This window comes from Filicampus tigris, chromosome 1 (genome assembly GCF_054856515.1).
Source record: "Filicampus tigris isolate MCC_2025a chromosome 1, RoL_Ftig_1.0, whole genome shotgun sequence".
In the NCBI taxonomy this organism is placed as follows: Eukaryota; Metazoa; Chordata; class Actinopteri; order Syngnathiformes; family Syngnathidae; genus Filicampus; species Filicampus tigris.
This window is the reverse complement of record NC_141217.1, coordinates 21,929,356-21,947,500: the sequence shown is the minus strand read 5'-3', so window position 1 is coordinate 21,947,500 and position 18,145 is coordinate 21,929,356. Positions and strand designations below refer to the sequence as shown.

The 18,145-nt window shown below is 41.2% G+C and overlaps 1 protein-coding gene across 4 annotated transcripts in view; it reads right to left on the bottom strand.

Moving 5' to 3' along the window:
• The window catches only part of snphb (syntaphilin b), a 19,645-nt gene extending 13,222 nt beyond the window's left edge, over window positions 1-6,423 (bottom strand). For 2 of the 4 annotated variants that reach the window (XM_086026457.1, XM_086026475.1), the window contains exons 1-2: window positions 6,288-6,423; window positions 1,660-1,781 (exon numbers count right to left, since the gene is read on the bottom strand). In XM_086026457.1, coding sequence (XP_085882583.1) covers window positions 1,660-1,709 — 50 coding nt within the window. In that variant the 5' untranslated portion in view covers window positions 1,710-1,781; window positions 6,288-6,423. Of the gene's footprint in view, window positions 167-1,659; window positions 1,782-6,287 lie in introns of those variants that run through there. The other 2 variants (XM_086026449.1, XM_086026465.1) reach the window with 2 other exon arrangements.
• Between the last annotated feature and the right edge of the window lie 11,722 nt (window positions 6,424-18,145).

The following is an 18,145-nucleotide window of genomic DNA, read 5'->3' as shown; positions in this document are numbered from 1 at the left end:
AGGTGTTTCTCACGCGGGGGGCGCCGGCACCGGAATGGCTACCGGCGCCGTGGCAACAGGTGCGGCCACCCCCGACCCGGACTCCGGCTTGGGGACCGGGACGGGCGAGGAGGCCAGTATTTGCTGCAAGCGACGTTTGGGCTGCAGCGCCTTCAGAGGGTTGAATCTGAGAGAGAAGAGACGAGAAAGAGGAGGACACCAAAGCCACGTTGTTGAGCCGTCTGTAGATGCTTGTTGCCATGGCAACACCACTACGAGTCCCGCCGTGTTGCAACGGGTGCTCTACACACAGCTTGTGTGCACCTAGAGCAGAATGCCTTGTAGACAAATGTACGGCAACGAATAGAGTCAGTGAAATGCACTACCAAATATTGTCATGGGGGCATTGCTGAATCCCCTAACATAGGGTCACCATGTTTATATATTTCGGCCGTCTAACTCAAGAGAGAAACACAGCGAGTTCGTCTTGCGTGTAACAACAGTACTCACATCGCCTTCAATGGGCTCCCAATACACTAACCCGGTAGCGACGTCAACGATGGCGCGCCGTGCACGGGCCCATATAGTCAAAATATAGGCGCTGCTTTTATAAAGGTGTGGCTTATTATATGTCTTTTTTCATTATTATTATTTTTTAATAGACTAGGTGCGCTTTATAGTCCGGCAAATACGGTGCTTCATTTGCAAATAATTTGTGAACAATAAATACAATTTTAGTGAGTTGAAGCTGAAATCATGTATTCTCATTTATAAGTAGTAATTAATTAATTGATCAGTTAAAGTAAAATTGTTTTATCATTTTTTATGTATTTATTATTTTTTCACTAATATTTTCAGTTTATTATAGGCAAATTAAAACAAATTTTAAGAATACTTGTAGGAAAAACATGTTTATAAGCAATCTTGCCCTTAAGGGGTCAGCAGGTGGGAGGTGGTCTGACCACCAGACAGATTTCAAACTTCACATCATCACATTATGAAAGCCACAACTCCTTCCTTAACTGACACAATGAGACTGGACAGAAACAAATCAGGTTGGACATACTGCTGACTCAATCAAAGAAAGACAGCGAGAAGGCGGAGTCAGTGTTGTGGCTTATGCTCTAATGTAGCATGTCTAATTAAATGGTTGTTTATTCTTGTAATTTTAATGAATTGTTGAATGATGCATCAAAGTAACGTTTAGCATGCCAGAAATTTTATTCATCTTTTGTACGGTATATTCACAACAGGTGACACAATTTACAGATGAACTGTAGAGTGTGCCTGTTGCCATGCCACTTTTTTCTTTCGCTTGAATGATGCAATTAATGAGTAATTTTGCAACATGGTTTTTAAAAGACATACTAAAGTTTGGATGATAAGCCACAACTTTTTTAGCTTTCACCCCTGTGGGTAAAACAAAATGTGGCTAATTTGTCAATTTTGCTGATGCCAGAAGTGCAGCATCCTCATCTATTCTTAGCTTTGCTTTAACTCGCTAAAATTGTATTTTACCTGTTCATTACTTTTTCAGTACGCTCAATGATGTAGTGTTAACTGGTCACATTTTTAAAGCTAATCTCTACTTGGTCAGCATTCGCATCAATATACAGACCTGCTCTGCTCAAGCGCGCAACCTTGACATGCTGAAAACCATTTAGTCTGTTGACGACCTACCGGCGAGAGCCCGACGCAGACCTCCGACTGGCTGGAGCAGGGGAAGACATGAGGCCAAGCAGTCTTCCAGTCGAGCTTCTGCTGTTCTCACCGTTCCTGCTATTCAGCTGGGTGACGAGAGCCTGATTGAAAAGAAGTAGACATAAAAGAAAAGTCCCAAGATTGAGCAGTGGTGCACACACACACACACACACACACACAGGCACGCACACCCCCACTCACACCGCTGCAATCAGTTCCAGAGGTCTCAGCATGCTGAGTCAAGTCAACACTCCCACCCCAAACACTGCACACGACAATATAAGCACTAACGCAAGATGAGGTGGCCCGGCAGGTCCAGTACTACATGTACATACACGATTGCACACATACATGAAATGTAGTCATTTTAAACCATCAAACAATTGTTAATTCATCCCATTTTCACAAACTTTCTGAGCTCTGTGAAAATAGAACTTCTGAAGTTAAGCTTCAGATTTTAATTTGCTGTTGGTCTACTCCACCAAATTCCACTAAATCATCCATCGATTCTAGTTCTACCCGTGTCACACTTCGCACAGTCAGGCTAAGGCGTGCACATCAGAGGGAGCAGCACAGTTCATACAAAGTGGGATGTTTATATGTGGAAAAAGTCCAGATTTGTTTCTTTTATTCACATGTTAGTGTTTAGATACTGCTATGCTCAATAGACTGAATTTCATGTCAGTGTAATCTGTGTAACATAAACATATGTGAATGGTTATCAATATGTTTAACCTTGCATGGCAATATTAAAATGTTACAATAGGTTTTGTGATGGCCACTCTTTGGACTCTGCGAGGATTTTATCCAAATGTGGTTCTGAAATCAACCAAAATGTAATGGCTTGTGGCAGAGGTTTAAGGTATCACTTTAATAGAATAGGCTGATTGCAGCACTGCCTCTCGACATCTCATCAGACTGAAACGATGAGTCATTCTCTGCACAGACTGCACCGTCAGCTTCACCCTTCGTTTACTACTACAAAGGTTATCTCATAAGCTTTTTCAAATGTTTTCATTTGACTAAAATTAAGAAAGCGAAATACAGGCAAATGGCCAGAGCATGTGCTTTGTCCCTTTTCCCTTAAAGGGACGGTGGGGCCGTGGCCATGTTTTCACTAACACGTTCATTTTATATATATTTCGATCAGGAAAATAGAAAGAGTTGTCATTTTCTATTTTATCAAAAGATTTGCGAGAAATTAGGAAATAAGTGACTCCATGAATAACGTCTCTTGTTAATGAGGGGAATGGCCGCGCCCCCTACCGTTCTATCCTTGTTCGGTCGGAGTCACCGGAGGAACCGATTACAAACTCTCCATTGGAAATCATTGTACTTTCATTGCTTATAACGTCCAAAAACGGTGATCAATTGGCACCAAAATTTATGTGGACATCCGTACTAATGACCACTTCAACAAATCAAAAGGATTAACTTCTCCGTGGCTGATTTATGATCATGAGGAAATAAAGATCCCTGCTTGCCTGATTGCTTGCCCGCTGCCAGTCAGCGTCTGCCTCCTGAGAGTTGACACAGGTTTAGCGTCGCTAAATGTCCGAAATATAATCAGTCGGGGTTGGTGTACACATTCATGCTCTTGTCCGCTTCGGCCTGTGTAAGTGGAGAAGCGATCGCCATGGTATTTTTGATTTTGTGGAGGTGATCATGATGAGATCACGTTTTATGTCAATGAATCCAAACTATTGTGCAGAACACTTTTATACTTTCACAGGTGGAAGTGGACAAGAGTAGTAATGTGCATTTGCATTTTGGTGGCGATCGGTCGCCGTTTTAGACAACAGAACTGTCAAAGCGAGCAATATTACCACGCTTGCCTTCCTCCCGTGACGTAGACAACTGAGACCAAAAATATAACATAAGCCACGCCCCAAAGAGGGGCGGGCCAATTTGTTGTAAACCTAATCACAAAAAAAGCCCTTTAATCACTACAGAGTCTTTTGAGGTGGGCATTTTAGTACTGATGTCAATTTTACATGCAAATCTATTATATAAGTGCCAATGTTACGCTCATCCAAGTGTCTCTTTTAAGGCACTCGGCTGCTTGAGTACAAGTAGGCCGAGCCTACTTGCGATGCCCTACCTATACCCCTGGTCATCATGTTAACAAAAAGCAACTTTGCAATGTCATTACACGGTGGCGAGGCACACAGTGGCTCATTTGCATAAAATGGACCCACTTTCAAAAACAGCAAAAAACGAGTGGCTTCAACCAATTTTACAAGTGTGCTGTATTATGACCAATTAATGCATTTTATTAAGACACATGGTAACTGTTTGGAAAAAAATCACAATATTTTGACTTTAAGCCCTGAGATTGCTCTTTTATAAGTACACAACATCACCAGTCACCACGCAAGCACTTTGCATACCTCTTTTATGTGACATAACTCACACGTCTATCTAACAAGGTTATTCAGACAGACTGTATAGCGATTAATGAGGTTAGCGATATGCAGTGTAGGCTATCTTGTGCAGCAGACATGGTCACACTACAAGAATGTGCGGACTAAACAGGCAACAAACAGGAAATCAATATCCTCAATCCCGTAAATAGCCCGTGGGTGAAGACTACATGTGTATCCTTTTTCTTTCATCTGTCATCATTCAGCAAGATGCTATTCATCTTTCCAAGATAAATAGTAGAATGACAACTACTGAGGAGGGAGTCCCCCTTTTAAACAGAAACTAGGTTATTTCACCTGCATTTAAATGCTTCACTTCGCTTGCCTCCACCAAGGAGTTTATGATTAATTCTCATGGTGTTGTTTGTTAATCGAGAAAAATAATGATAAAGCGCTTATGCACCAAATAAGATTATTCTGATGCCCTCCCTGAGACTCCTCAGAGCCACTAAATTGTATTTTGTATTATATTTGGGGCAAAAAAAAACCTCTCACATTTTACACAGACAGGAGAAGGAATAAAAAAAATACTAACATTTCTTGAAATGGTGAATTTGGGGTTTTCATTAACTGGAAGCTACAATTCTAAAACAACGTCATGAAATATTTCCCTCTCTGCGTAGTGAATCTGTATAGCGCATCATCGCTGTAAGGTAGAAACCTCCAATGAAAAGAACTTGGTGAATTTCCTACTTTTTCCAGAAAGCAATACTATTGTCAGTCCACACATGGGTCTGTTGTTTTTACAATTATTAACCAATCTAAAATATTGAAAATAGCGTGAAACCTTTAACCATAAATGTTTAATAGCTCAAAATTATTTGTATTTTTTAATTTTTTTTAATTTTGTGAAATGTACACTTTGGGGGGATATGAAATTCACTTTGTTTATTATGCACTCCTGAAATAAGAAGATTTCCACGATATTCCAATTTATTGAGATGGACCTGTATATGCAAGAGGCATAAGAGCCCAATAAGGGCGTACATTATTGTTTAACATGAGTAATATGACATTTACACAGTATTACTGTTGTAAAGAGATAGAGCAATTTGGCAGGAACTAGGTGGACATCAGAATTGTGTCATTTGAACTATGCAGTGTAAATCCAGCTTTTGTATTAAATGGAGGATGTGTCAGGCGACTAACTGGGGGGAGCTACTATTAAAGCAGGGGTGGGCAATTCCGGCCCTCGGCGGCCAGTATCCTGCCTGTTTCCCATCTTTCCCCGCTGCAACACTCTTGATTCAAATAATTATATAATCAGCAAAGTCTACAGAAGCTGGATAACGATCCTGATCATTTGAATTAGGTGGTTGCACCAGGGTGACATTTAAAACATGCAGGATACCGTCCCTCAGAATTACCCACCCCTGTATTGAAGGAATGGCCAGCACTGCGGCACAGTATGGTAAATATTTGTCAAAACGTCAGAGCTTTAGATGATCCATAACATTATGTTTATGTCGAGCCAAGCTCATAGAAAAAGTACCAAACAGCCTTCCACCGCATCTTAATCACAAGTAATGTTTATGGTTCTCACTGCCACTAGGGGATATATTTACATGGCATCTGGGCATTGTTATGATATGTTTTGATGTATTAACCAGTAGATTTGTTGTTGTTATTTTCCCTTGGCAAAATCATGCAATCGTCCAATCAAATCCCAATTACTTCCGATTTCTTAATGTTTCAAAACAAGCTGATGTCATCCTTCAGGTGTTGTGTCTCCAGTGGCAGAAATGCTGCAAGGTCAAACTGCTGCGCCAGGAAATCTGTCACGACTTCAGGGCCTGCTAACACGGACGCCCCTCGGTGTGCTAATACTGTTGTGCACCGCGCATGCCCGAGCGCAGCACAGCAGAGCCTCCTCACCAACCCCTATATTTGTATAATGTCGTGGCTGATTACACATCAAGAGGTTGAGCTTTATTTAACACGTATCACAGTGAGTAAGCACCCCACTTTCAAAATAACATGACAAAGCCAAAATGCCGTTGAGGGCTTCCAAAATAAAACAAGTAGCTTCAATGAGTACATTTAAGTCGTGTCCTTGATGGACACACTCACACGCGCGTGCGCGTGCGCGCACACACACACACAAACACGCACGCACACACGCAATCCATTTCTACTGCATCCACTGGTGCTTCCATTGATTAAACAATACATCGTGCTTCTTACCAGCGGACTCGCCCCCTTCTGCGTACTTTTCGTTAGTCCTCCCTCTGCTCCAGGGGCTCCATTTTAGGGGGATGTTTTCCCGTGTTCTGCAGGATGCAGAAGGGATGTTAGCACGGGGGGTGGAGGAGGCGGAGGAGGGGTGGTCCAAAGGCGGGGAGGGGACGAGGCAAGAGGTGCATTGGATTCAAGGATGCACATTGCACAAGGTGATTGTGGCTGGGAGGGCTGCGTCACGCTGCGTCACATTATTTAAAGGGAAATGATACTAAAATGGTGCAGATCCAGTGGAGCGTTTATTTTCATATTATTATTTTTTTGTGTCATTTCTGATGATCTTTTCGTTATTGTTTGATAGTTATTACTTTATTTAATCAAACGTGCCTGTCATTCTCGGTGAGTTTGTGCGACCAGTCTAGGGTGAAGTCGGCCTTTCGCCGGACAGGATAGAATATGGATTGGGCGCGCATGAGCCACATATACTGAAAATAATGCAACAAGGAAACATTCACAGATCAAATGAACATTGAACAACATGGACCAACTGGCAATAAAAACACACAGAAGAAGCAGACAATGGATTGTAGGACATGAAAATCGTATGCACAGGACAGCACCTCAAAATCAACATAGGCCTACTGACTGCATGCAAACCAACCCAAGCCAACCTCATATTTTCTGGCCGCTTTATCACTCTTACTCCACTTCATCGATGCAGCTGTAGATGCCGCTCGTGGGTTCACGTCGTCGTTGGTATAGTGTACGTATCCTGATTAAAAATTAAATGAATTAGTAACACAATAACAGAAATAAAATCACCAAGTTTCATGGAACCATTCACAATGTTTCTCCATGCACTTTTGGGGCCGATAAACCAATTCATTTTAATAGTTAAATGAATAAATACATAAATAAATGCGTGAATGCAGCATACATAAGCTTCCTACATAAAATTCCACGCAATGAATTAAATGGTAGTTATAGCTGGCCCCGTTATTAAAAACACTTTTGTCTGCTTATGTTCAATGCACTCCTTAATTAGTTATTACATCGCAGTGACGTTATTAACGCTCAAGGCCTTTCATAAAGAACCCATAGGCTGCAACTTTGCCTGTGCTTGAGAGCCAAGTGGCTCTGTTGTTATTTCCTCCACATATTGGACAGGCCCTGAACAACCATAAACAGCCCACTGAGATTATCCTCCTTTGTGGACACATTGAAGTGTTTCAGACAACGTTTTTAGAACAACTGATGTAAAGTGTAACATTGGCCACCAGAGGTCACTCATGACTCATTTTCCTTAAACCCCTGCCTGCACTACCCTGCCTGCACTACCGGTAATAAATAAATAAATAAATAAATAAATAAATACATAATAAGAGTGTTTATTTAAGGACACCCTTTAGTCTCTACCAATGCAGTCCTCTCACAATTAATAATAATAATTAAAAAAAAAAAACCTTAATAATGACAACTGGCATATTTACAAAGCACAGACAGATTATGTCCTATTCAACAACACTCAAGATACAAGCAGAAACTAAAGCTAGACAAGTGAACCTCAAACTGCATAACATCTGATCCATCACTGTCCTACTCACCGGCTCTGTGATGGCAACGTGGATCTCACAGTACTTAACGAAACCACAATCCAATGGCTGCAGTGTCTGGATGCAACAGTGTGACTGACTCCTGCTGTTTCATTTGCAAAACTAAGAATGGTTTAAACCTCAACTCCAGCCTTTCTTGTGTGGAGTTCTCATACCCTCACCATGCATTCCAAAAAAAATATGCAGGTAAGGTTAATCAAAGACTCTACATTGTCTATAGGTGTGAATGTGAGTATGAATACTTATAATTTATTTGCCTGTATATGTGCCCTGGGTTTGGTTGGTGATCAGTCCAGGGTACCCTTCCTCCTGCACAAAGTCAGATGGAATAGGTTCCAGCTCACCTGTGACCCTATGAGGATAAAATAGCTGGATGGACAATATCCAAATTTGTACAACCATCCAATTTCTACTGCTTATCCTAATCATAATCCTAATCAGGGTAGAAACTGGATTGGTCGCCACTCAATCACAGAGCTAGACAAGCAAGAGTTCACGGTCACATTCACCTGCTCACTGTATGGACAAAGTCTGTTTAAATGTGAAACTAACACGACGCCTTTAAGTGGGCTTTCTTTTGAGGACGTGGGCAGGGGAGGGGTGCTGAGGGTCAGATGCGTTCTTGATAAAGTTAGTTTGAATTCATTTAGTAGAAAACACTTGCATGTAATGGAAAGAAAATTGAATTAAAATTCAGTAGATGTACAAAGATGAGTTGAGGGAGAGATTATGGAATTCCGCACAGCTTTCCTGCTGCCAAAAGTAATTCCTTAGCTCAATTTAAAGCCTTGCATCTGGGTTGTTACCTAGCTGACAGAATGAGAAAGGTAATAGACACTGCTAAGGCTCTGGAAGCCAAGTGGCTCTATTGCTATTTCCTCCACATATTGGACAGCCCCTGAACAACCATAACAGCCCACTGAGATTATCCTCCCTCTTCCATACAACACAATACGAGGCCAGGCGCCATCGTACCATGAAGAGCTTGTGTTGCCTTATCAAACTAGTAAAATGCGAAACTCCCATGATATTACCTTTGTTTTTAAGTAGAATGGGAGGAAGAGCATTCAAAATCCTCTCTTGTGGAACCATATTCCATTCTGGAGGGCAGACACACTCTCTATATACAAGAGTCACCTGAAAACTTGTCATGTCATGTCATCTTCCAAACCGCTTATCCTATACAGGGTCGCGGGGAGTTGCTGGAGCCTATCCCAGCCGTCAATGGGCGAAGGCAGACTACACCCCGAACTGGTCGCCAGCCAGTCGCAGGGCAGACATAGACACTGTCACTGAGCGGGAATCGATCCCACGCTGCCCGCACACAACTCAGGCGTGTGTACCACTACACTATCAGCGGACATTCACCTGAAAACTTTTCCTTTTAATTAAGCTTATATGGTCAGGTATGACTCAGGCTTGTCCTGGTTCATGTCTTAGTTATGCTGCTATAAGCCTAGACTGCCAGAGGATCACCCTTGACTCACCGAGCTATCCTTCGTCATCGCTTATCTTGGTCCTTCCCACCTCTGCAGCTTGTTTATTATAACATCATGGCTATTATTATGGATACTGCCATTGTCAGGTTTGCTATTTTTTTTTTTATCCCCATTCATGTAAGATGATACTATCATGCTTCCCTTGGTCTCTCTCCCCCGGTGTTCACTGCCTCTAGAGGTACACCTTACTTCTTTGCAGCAGTGGACTTCATTATGTGAACTATTACTGTTGTTGTGCCCATTGTACTCAGATGTTGCCTAAGGACCCAACTGGTCTACCCTTCACCCCGATCCCGTTTTTTGTTACACCCCTAATAATTTCCCATGGCACACGTGACAATCGCTCACGACACACTAATGTACACAGCACAGTGGTTGGGAATCACTGCTATCTATCGTCTGTCAATCTGTTCATCTGTCTATCGATAGATATAAGTTTTTTTGTCATAACATCGCTCTGTGGCAAAAAAATTTAACTCATCTGTGAATTAAAGTGAAGCATCTGTCATTACATTTACATTGTAAAGTAGCCAGCAAAGAATGTGGATGCGTTGTGCAAATATCCAGATGGTGTGCTATATGATATAGTTCTTCAAATGGAAAAAGAAAAACTGTCAGGAAAAGTAACTGGACAATTTTCCAACATGAGACAATGTGACCAACCCAAATGGCAAATAATTCAATTTAGGCAAGGAAACATCCACAGTCAGCATAAGGTCAATATCATGGGGTCATTAGTTACATTGCAAGGCACTTGAACAATTTTGAAAAAGGTCACTGTGGCTGCCCCATGCATTCCCTTATAATGTGCACTCATAGTAAATAGTTATTTTCTTTTTAAACTTCATGGATGGTACGAGACAGCAAACAGGACAATTAAACAATTTGTTGTTTCACACAGTTAAAGTGGAAGTCAACCGCCAAAATGTCTTTACAATATTATGTTCTATGTTCTCTGTCTAGCCACGGCATTTTGGTTAATATGATGTTTGTGGAGTATGAGTTAAGCAGTAAAATCCATTAATTTTTGACATTTCAGGGGGTGGTTATTTTACTACTTTCTGTCCACCGAAAATAACATCACAGTTGGTCAGGGCTCAGATAACAACCACTCATGGCTAAGCTTCAGAAAACAGTTGAGTGTGATTGGTCGTTACCCGAGCCCTGAGCAACTGTGATGTCACAAACGCCAAAAACTTTGACTTCCTAAGAAGACATAATGCATTTGTATGGGGGCAAATAATATGCACTTCGATGCACTTATAATTTATTTTCCCAAGCCACGCAGAGCCGGAACATAACGATGATGAGCCGCATGTGGCTCCGCAGCTCCTGGGTTGCCGACCCCTGGGCTAGGCGGGATAGAAAATGACTCCTATGAAACTTTATAGAAGCATTGTGCATGGGCCAAGGAAGAATCCATTACCGTTTGATCATTTGGCATCAACGGAATACTCTACACCCAAAATCTAAATATCACTGCCCGTTTGGTCATCATCTTTTATGAACCAGGCGGTAGCTCACACACTGACACCCAACAATTTAATCAACATTTTTAACAGTTGGTTAAGAAGGAGGTCTGTGACAATCCAATTACATGAGGTCATTAGAGAAGTGCTTGCAGTCCACTTTTATATATTTTTAGCCAAAACACAAAATTTGGAGATGAATACTTTTCACCAAATGACTGCTATACTCAATATGCTACTGTAATTGTATTAATGTATAGTAGGCCTAATTCACCCGCTATCGTGCTCCGCTATTTGGCATATATATATAGATGTATGTTGGTGTGTATACACATGTGTATATACACATGTTACTGCGTATATTTACATAGGTTTGATCCTGAATGTTTGCCGCCAATGTTATACATTAATGGCTACATTATGCCGCCGTCCCTGTGTGACCTATATCTTTGCTGCTGTAACACTGAAAATTTCCCCACTGTGGGATCAATAAAGGCATTCTTATCTTATATATTTTGCAGTTATTTTAGCTTACATCTATTTAGGGTGTAATTCCACTATTGATCACTAGATGGTTGAACACAAATTACTTTCAGTATGTGTAAAAAAAACCCCGGAATTTATAAGTGCAGCCAAGTTGAACATTATTGAATGCCGTCTGCTGTAATCCTGCCTTAAGCTTGCTCTCCTGTACGTATTCGTCCATCGCGGCAATTTTAGCGTTAGTCCACTTAGCAGCCCTCACAGTGGTTATTCCAAGAGTACTATGCAATGCGCCGCGAGGGTCAACATAAAAATAAAAGCAAAACAAGTAATACTGTACATGGATAGCAATGCCTTAACTAACTTTTATTTTGCACAATATTCAATTTCTAGTGCTCATGTGCACCGTTTATGTGCACCCCTTTTTAGAAGCCCCTGTTAAAGAAAGCAACAGTTTAAGGTTCATTTTATAATGTATACATCATTGGTCATGATTATTCATGTATTGTATTCATGAATTCTTATCATATTGTCAGATGATAAGTTTGTTAGTTTTGAAAAAAAAAAACAAGAAACAACAGGATTTGTTTATCGTAAACACATAGACGGATTGATACACTGTTTAAATGTCTGTAGGCTACAATACTTTGATCTTATCATTTGTGCTTGTCCTCTCAATCTATTCTATGCGAGAGCTTGAAAAAAAAAAAGTGACGTAAATGTTATTAAAAAACATCGTTGTATGGCGGATTTCACAGATTGCGGCGGTGGTCAGGAACATATCTGCCATGATGGAGGGGGGGATTACTGTACATGTGCGCGTCTCCTTCAAACACGGTCATGAAATATAGTGACACCCTCCTAAATGTGTTCGCTGTTAGCCAGCAATGTCAACGTGAGCACACACACACTCACCCCCACACCCTCCCACACACACACAGACACACACAAAGGCAATAAGAATGAGAAATGAGATTGAATGTCAAAGGACACCTGTTCCCACTTTGTGTCTCGGGCTGACGTAATCAAACAAAAGACCAAAAGATCAGAGTGAAGAACATTCATTCTTCTTGCGCTTTGGAGCTGCTGCCACAATCCAAGGGCTGACCAAGTCCATTCAGCTAACCATCTTCTAAAAGTCTACTGATTTCTTTTTCTTTGCCTTCGGTAGCTTGTGTATATCCCATCAAACGAATGTCACATGAAAGTTTTCAGCTCAGTCCACTTCATATTTTCTCCAGCTTTGAATATTATCAGCCTTTGAAAAATACCCCAGGCCCTCTCGGATGTTTTCCGCATTCACTTTAATCTAGCATTGCACACAATCAGCTGCCTCTGCAAGCGCTGTCATGTAAATCAGCAATGATGGACAATACAATGTAGAAAATATATATCAGTAAAGACACATTACCTAAAGAAGATGAATACATTGTGTTGTTTAGTCTAGTCTTGATTAAAACCATGATTCAAATCTAAATGCTCCAGTCCAGGGCAAAAGTAAAGGGGCTCAAACTAATGTCACTGATTTTACTCTGCATTACAAACAACAAGGGCTCATTTAACAAGAAAGGAAGAAAGAAAAAAGAACAATAAACAAACTCAAAGAGCACAGTCTGTCTGAAAAGACTGACCTTTTGGTTGAATTTTAATGCAGATAATCAATAACCACACAATGATAGGTACACATGCATAATCTAATGAAATCTAATGAAAGAACAATCACAAATGCTGCCTTTACAAAGTTAATAATGCTTTTTTTTTTTTAAATGTATTGATACTGTCATAGACCTATTAATTAGTGGTGGCACTTAATTTGAAATAGTAATCCTATAAATAATTCCATCCATTATCGATACCGCTTATCCTCACAAGGGTCGCGGGGCGTGCTGGAGCCTATCCCAGCTGTCTTCGGGCAGTAGGCGGGGGACACCCCGAATTGGTTGCCAGCCAATCGCAGGGCACACAGAGACAAACATCCGCACTCACAATCACACCTAGGGGCAATTTTAGAGAGTCCAATCAACTTACCATGCATGTTTTTGGGATGTGGGAGGAAACCGGAGTACCCGGAGAAAACCCACGCAGGCACGAGGAGTACATGCAAACTCCACACAGGGAGGCCGGGGCTGGGATCGAACCCATGACCTCTGAACTGTGAGGCGGACATGCTAACCAGTAGACCACCGTGCCGTAATCACAAATGTATCAAATAAAAAAAAAAAAAAAAAGTATTTGACTCAAGGTCACTTGGTTTTTCCTATTCAAATACTGTTTTTTTAAGGATAATATGTGAATTTAGGTCCAATTGGTACCAATTGGATGCTTACTAACTGTTGTTGACTGTTAAAAACCACTCGAGAGGAAGACACCATTCATGCTGACTGTGGAATATGAATATACTACTGTACAACTTAGATATTTGGGAATAAAACCTCTTTCTTGTTTTGGATGAACACTTAAGCCTGCTGTACTACTGTATTTTAATGTTGCTCATTATGGTGCTACTTGAAGAGCCAAATATTTTTGGGAGGTGGAACCTGATGCCAAAATGTTGTACAACCACTTGCTTAAGCAACTGATGACACTTCAGTTTACATATGATGCCATTTACATACCCTCTGTCATAGACTGTCTTTTGAGTTTGGTTTTTGACTTTTGTTTCATGGTTTTTCCTTGTGTTCCTTTATCTGTCTCTCATTAAGTTATTGAGTCCACCTGAGCTTGTCATCCCGGTCCCTTGTGTTAGCCAACCACCTCCTACCTCCTACCCTCTGTGTCTTGTCCAGGTGTTCCTCATTGTATCGTCAATTTGTCTGTATTTAGTTCCCCGCTTTCTTTCAGTCCTTGTTGCTTCGTTGTGGTTTGTCATTTGTCAAAGTCAAGTCAAGTGTGAGTCAGAGTCAGAGTCAGAGTCCTAGTCCTAGTGTTTAGTTTAGGGTTTTTTTGGTCCTTGTTGTTTTGGTATTATCCCAGTACCTTGTTTGCCTTTTCAATTTCTTTAAATTAAATATTTTATATCGGACTTCATTTTTGCCTCCTGCATTTAGGTCCTCTGTCCCGCACTCGTGACATCCTCATAAATATTTTTGCACATAAATGATACACTAAATCCATATATTTTCAAAAAAATTGGTTTACGGTACTATGTTTTATTGAAAAGCATATGTAATGGAACCTAAAATGTATATGGACTTGAAATACAAAAATGTACATGATGGTGAATTATGGATATCGTGCCACTGAAGGGTGTATTGGTTAATTCTACTGACTTCTGTGCAGACATACAGTGTGGGTTCAGTTGCTACTCGATAATGTCTGTGATGGACTGCCAACCAGTCCAGGGTGTAGTCTGCCCATCGCTCAAGGTCGTTTTGAATGTACTCCAATGACCTGTAGCCCTGAATGGATGGAGGGATTATGGTCATAGTAATCCAATCATAATTCAACTAAATCGTTGAATGTGCTAATTTTGACAAATACACATTCAATATGAGTGTTTTCTGATACCTCGGTCTGTTCAATGATGTTACTCAGCAACAAAATACTTCATCAAAGCTTGAGATGTATGCTCAGGAGGGATAAGGCTATCTGCAGTGTGCTTGGATCCATTTTTATCTTAAAAGGAAGATTAGAGTTGGGAAATTAGTTATCACGAAGAAATTAGCCTCATTACAAGTGCATGATGCTAGAAGACACGCTCTGCTCTCTGAATTAATCGTACATTGAAATGTGAAATATAATTGAAGGAGCACAGCCCTAAAGTAAATGTATGCAAATTAAACAAATTAAAATTGAGTGACATTAAATTTAAGGTCACTGATTGTGCAATGGCAGCGTAGCTTCCGTTCCTATTCAGAGATGGCGTGAATCTCAGCAGTGGTGATGTCTGGCATGTGCAATGTGTGGTTACACAGAACGGAAAGTGGAAATGCACCGTCCCCCCACAATATGACCTGTTAATCATGACACACCATCTGTCAACAATATTGTGTCATCCACGAACGGAAAATTCAAATCGACCAATGTTTTGAGGGACCAGACTAAATAGGATCACTTCATGAACTGACTGTGTGTCCCAACGACTCGCTTTGCGTGTTCCAACGATTCGTTTTCTGCGCATGCACATTTATCACTGAGCGAAATATTGTGCCTCTCCTCTGTTTTGTCCTTGTGAGGATACGCTTTCGTTGGCATCTGCTTCTCAAGGCTAAATGCCTATTAGAGTCAAGCGAAATATCTTCCAGAAAGTACCCGCTTTCGTCTAGTCAGTCCATAGAATATTTTCCCCAAAGAATTGGGAGTCATACAGACGCCACATTTTATTTCTTTATCTATTTATTGCCAAAGTATGATGAGCCTTTATGTTCTCTTTGGTCAGCAGTGGTTTTCATCTTGGAAGTCTGCCATGGATGACATTTTTGCTGCAGTTGTTTCGATGCTGTCCTGGGTTAATTTGTAACCTCCCGGATGAGTCACTGTGCTCTTGGGGTAATTTCTTGAGGCTGGCAACTCTTGGGAAGGTTCGCTGCTGTTTCACTTGTGGAAACTGGCTCCCATGGTGGTTTGCTTCTTAAAGCTTTAGGAATGGCTTTGTAAACCTTCCCAAACTGATAAATATCAGTTACTTCATTATCAACTGCTCTTGAATTTCTTTGAAATGTGGAATCTCGTTTCGGCTTTATTGAGGTATTTTGGCCGACTGTATTTTGTCAGAAAGGTTTTGTTAAAGAGATTTCTTGCTTGAACAGGTCTGGTGTGTATGTGTGTATTAATGGCCAGAACCACCACTAAACGTTGGTGTGAATTATTGTCTGTCACGATATGAGTTGTGGTGTAGTGCTCTTGGCTGCAGCTCCCAACGGCTTTGGAGAAGATAAGCGGTTACAGAAAATGGATGAATGGATGGTAGTATAATAACATCTAATACCCTTAAAACATAGAAATAAGACATAATTACATTTAATCATCATATGCAGTTGGTCGCCACATCTGTAACAATTACTATAGTTCAATTCACTTTTGACAAGATTTGTGAGTATCTCTACTCTTATAACTGATGTGTGTCCAAAGCCTTTTTGTCTATTCTCTTTTAGTGAAAATTTAACCCTCCTGTCTTGAAGGTGTAAACATTGATCCTTTCTGAGAGCCAAGAAGCAGGCTTATTTCATTAGTACTTCAGCCTTTTTTGACTTCAAGACGATCCTGAAAAGCAATATAAAGGCTGCTGATATCCTTGAACACTCGAGACAGTTTTATTTCACGCCACCACAAGTCAGTAGTATTATAGTCGAAAGGTTATGGGTTTGAATATCACCCTAGGCCCTCCTATGTGGAATTTGCTTGTTCAACCCTGTGCTTGTGTAAGTTTTCTCTGAGTACTGCAGCTTTCTGTCATATTCCAAAAACATTCATGTTCATCTGATTGAAGACTGTGAATTGTTCCCATGAATGAATGTGAGTATGAATGTTGTTTTTTTTTTGTCTATATGTGCCATGCGATTGACTGGTGACCAGTCCAGGGTGTACCCCGCATCTTAGCCCCAAATCAGCTGCGATAGGCTCTAGCTCACCGGAGACAAATGCAATAGAGAATGGATGGATGTAAGAATGGATGTTGGTCAAGATGTTGTATGAAAGTGTTCCTCTTGTAAGTTAAATTCAGTCCCAAATTCACCCACATGTTCATGAAAAAAATGCTCCATTTAAGTCATTGGACTTGAATCCAGGAATAACATTTTGTGACTTCCCGTGAGTAATTTGGCAAGTGCAGAGTAAAATGTAATGCGCTGCCATTAGCGAATAGCATGCTTGCCATAATGGACTCTCCATCATCATCCATTCCATCAAGTGGAATCTTTGAATGCAGGTTGTCTTGTCTGATCATTTGTGACTTTTATTTATTTGAGTCTGTAATGTTTCGAGTTGGATATTTTTGCAGCAACCACGCGGTGCAATCCATCTCATTAGGCACATATTGAAGCAGGCTTCCGCAGTGAACGTCAATCATTTCCAGAGCTGGGCACTTGACCGTTTTTTGCCGGTCCGTCCTCCGTCCGTGACCTGAGTACGAGGCTACGACCCCGTCCTTTTAAAGCCGTTCCGTCCTTACAGCCACCGCCACACCGAAAAAAAATATATATACATAAACGTGCATGACCCCGCGGCAGAGATGCTAATGGCAAAGGTTTATTTAAAGCTCATTAGCTGGCTAAGAAGTGAGCGGGTGGAGAGTTGTAATGTAACTGTTGTATTCAACAGCGGTCATTGTTTGTATGTCAATGAAGCGGACCTAAAAGAGGGCAGCCCTGAACGGATGGGCGGAGACACCCGGTCCAGGGAGCAATTCCACCGGTCAACCCTTCGGTTGTTTTCCCTCCGCTTCCGGAGCACTGACTGGAACACCCTCAGTCCTTGTGTGGAGAAACAAATAGCGCAGGAGCACTTTTGGTGCTGCTATGTTCAATTGAATCTGGCAGCGCGATTCAATTGAAATCAATGTAGTTAGCGCGGTTGATGCGTTTGGAGCGGCGGGATGCATAGTGAAGCACAGAAAATCCGCCCATTCGTCCATTCGGCGTGGCTAAAGAAATGAACTTTTCCCCCTCTTCGCTTGCGGCAGTAAATCAGCATCAGGGAGTACTACGTCACACACAGCATCCTATGCACTCGGCGGGTCTTGTGTGGGATTATCATTGTGGTTTGTGGACATCTACCAGTACCAGGACAAGAAAAAAAGAGACTAGGCTTGAAGGACTGTGAGCGACGAGCTTGCTATATGTTGCTGGTATGTTTTTACTTTC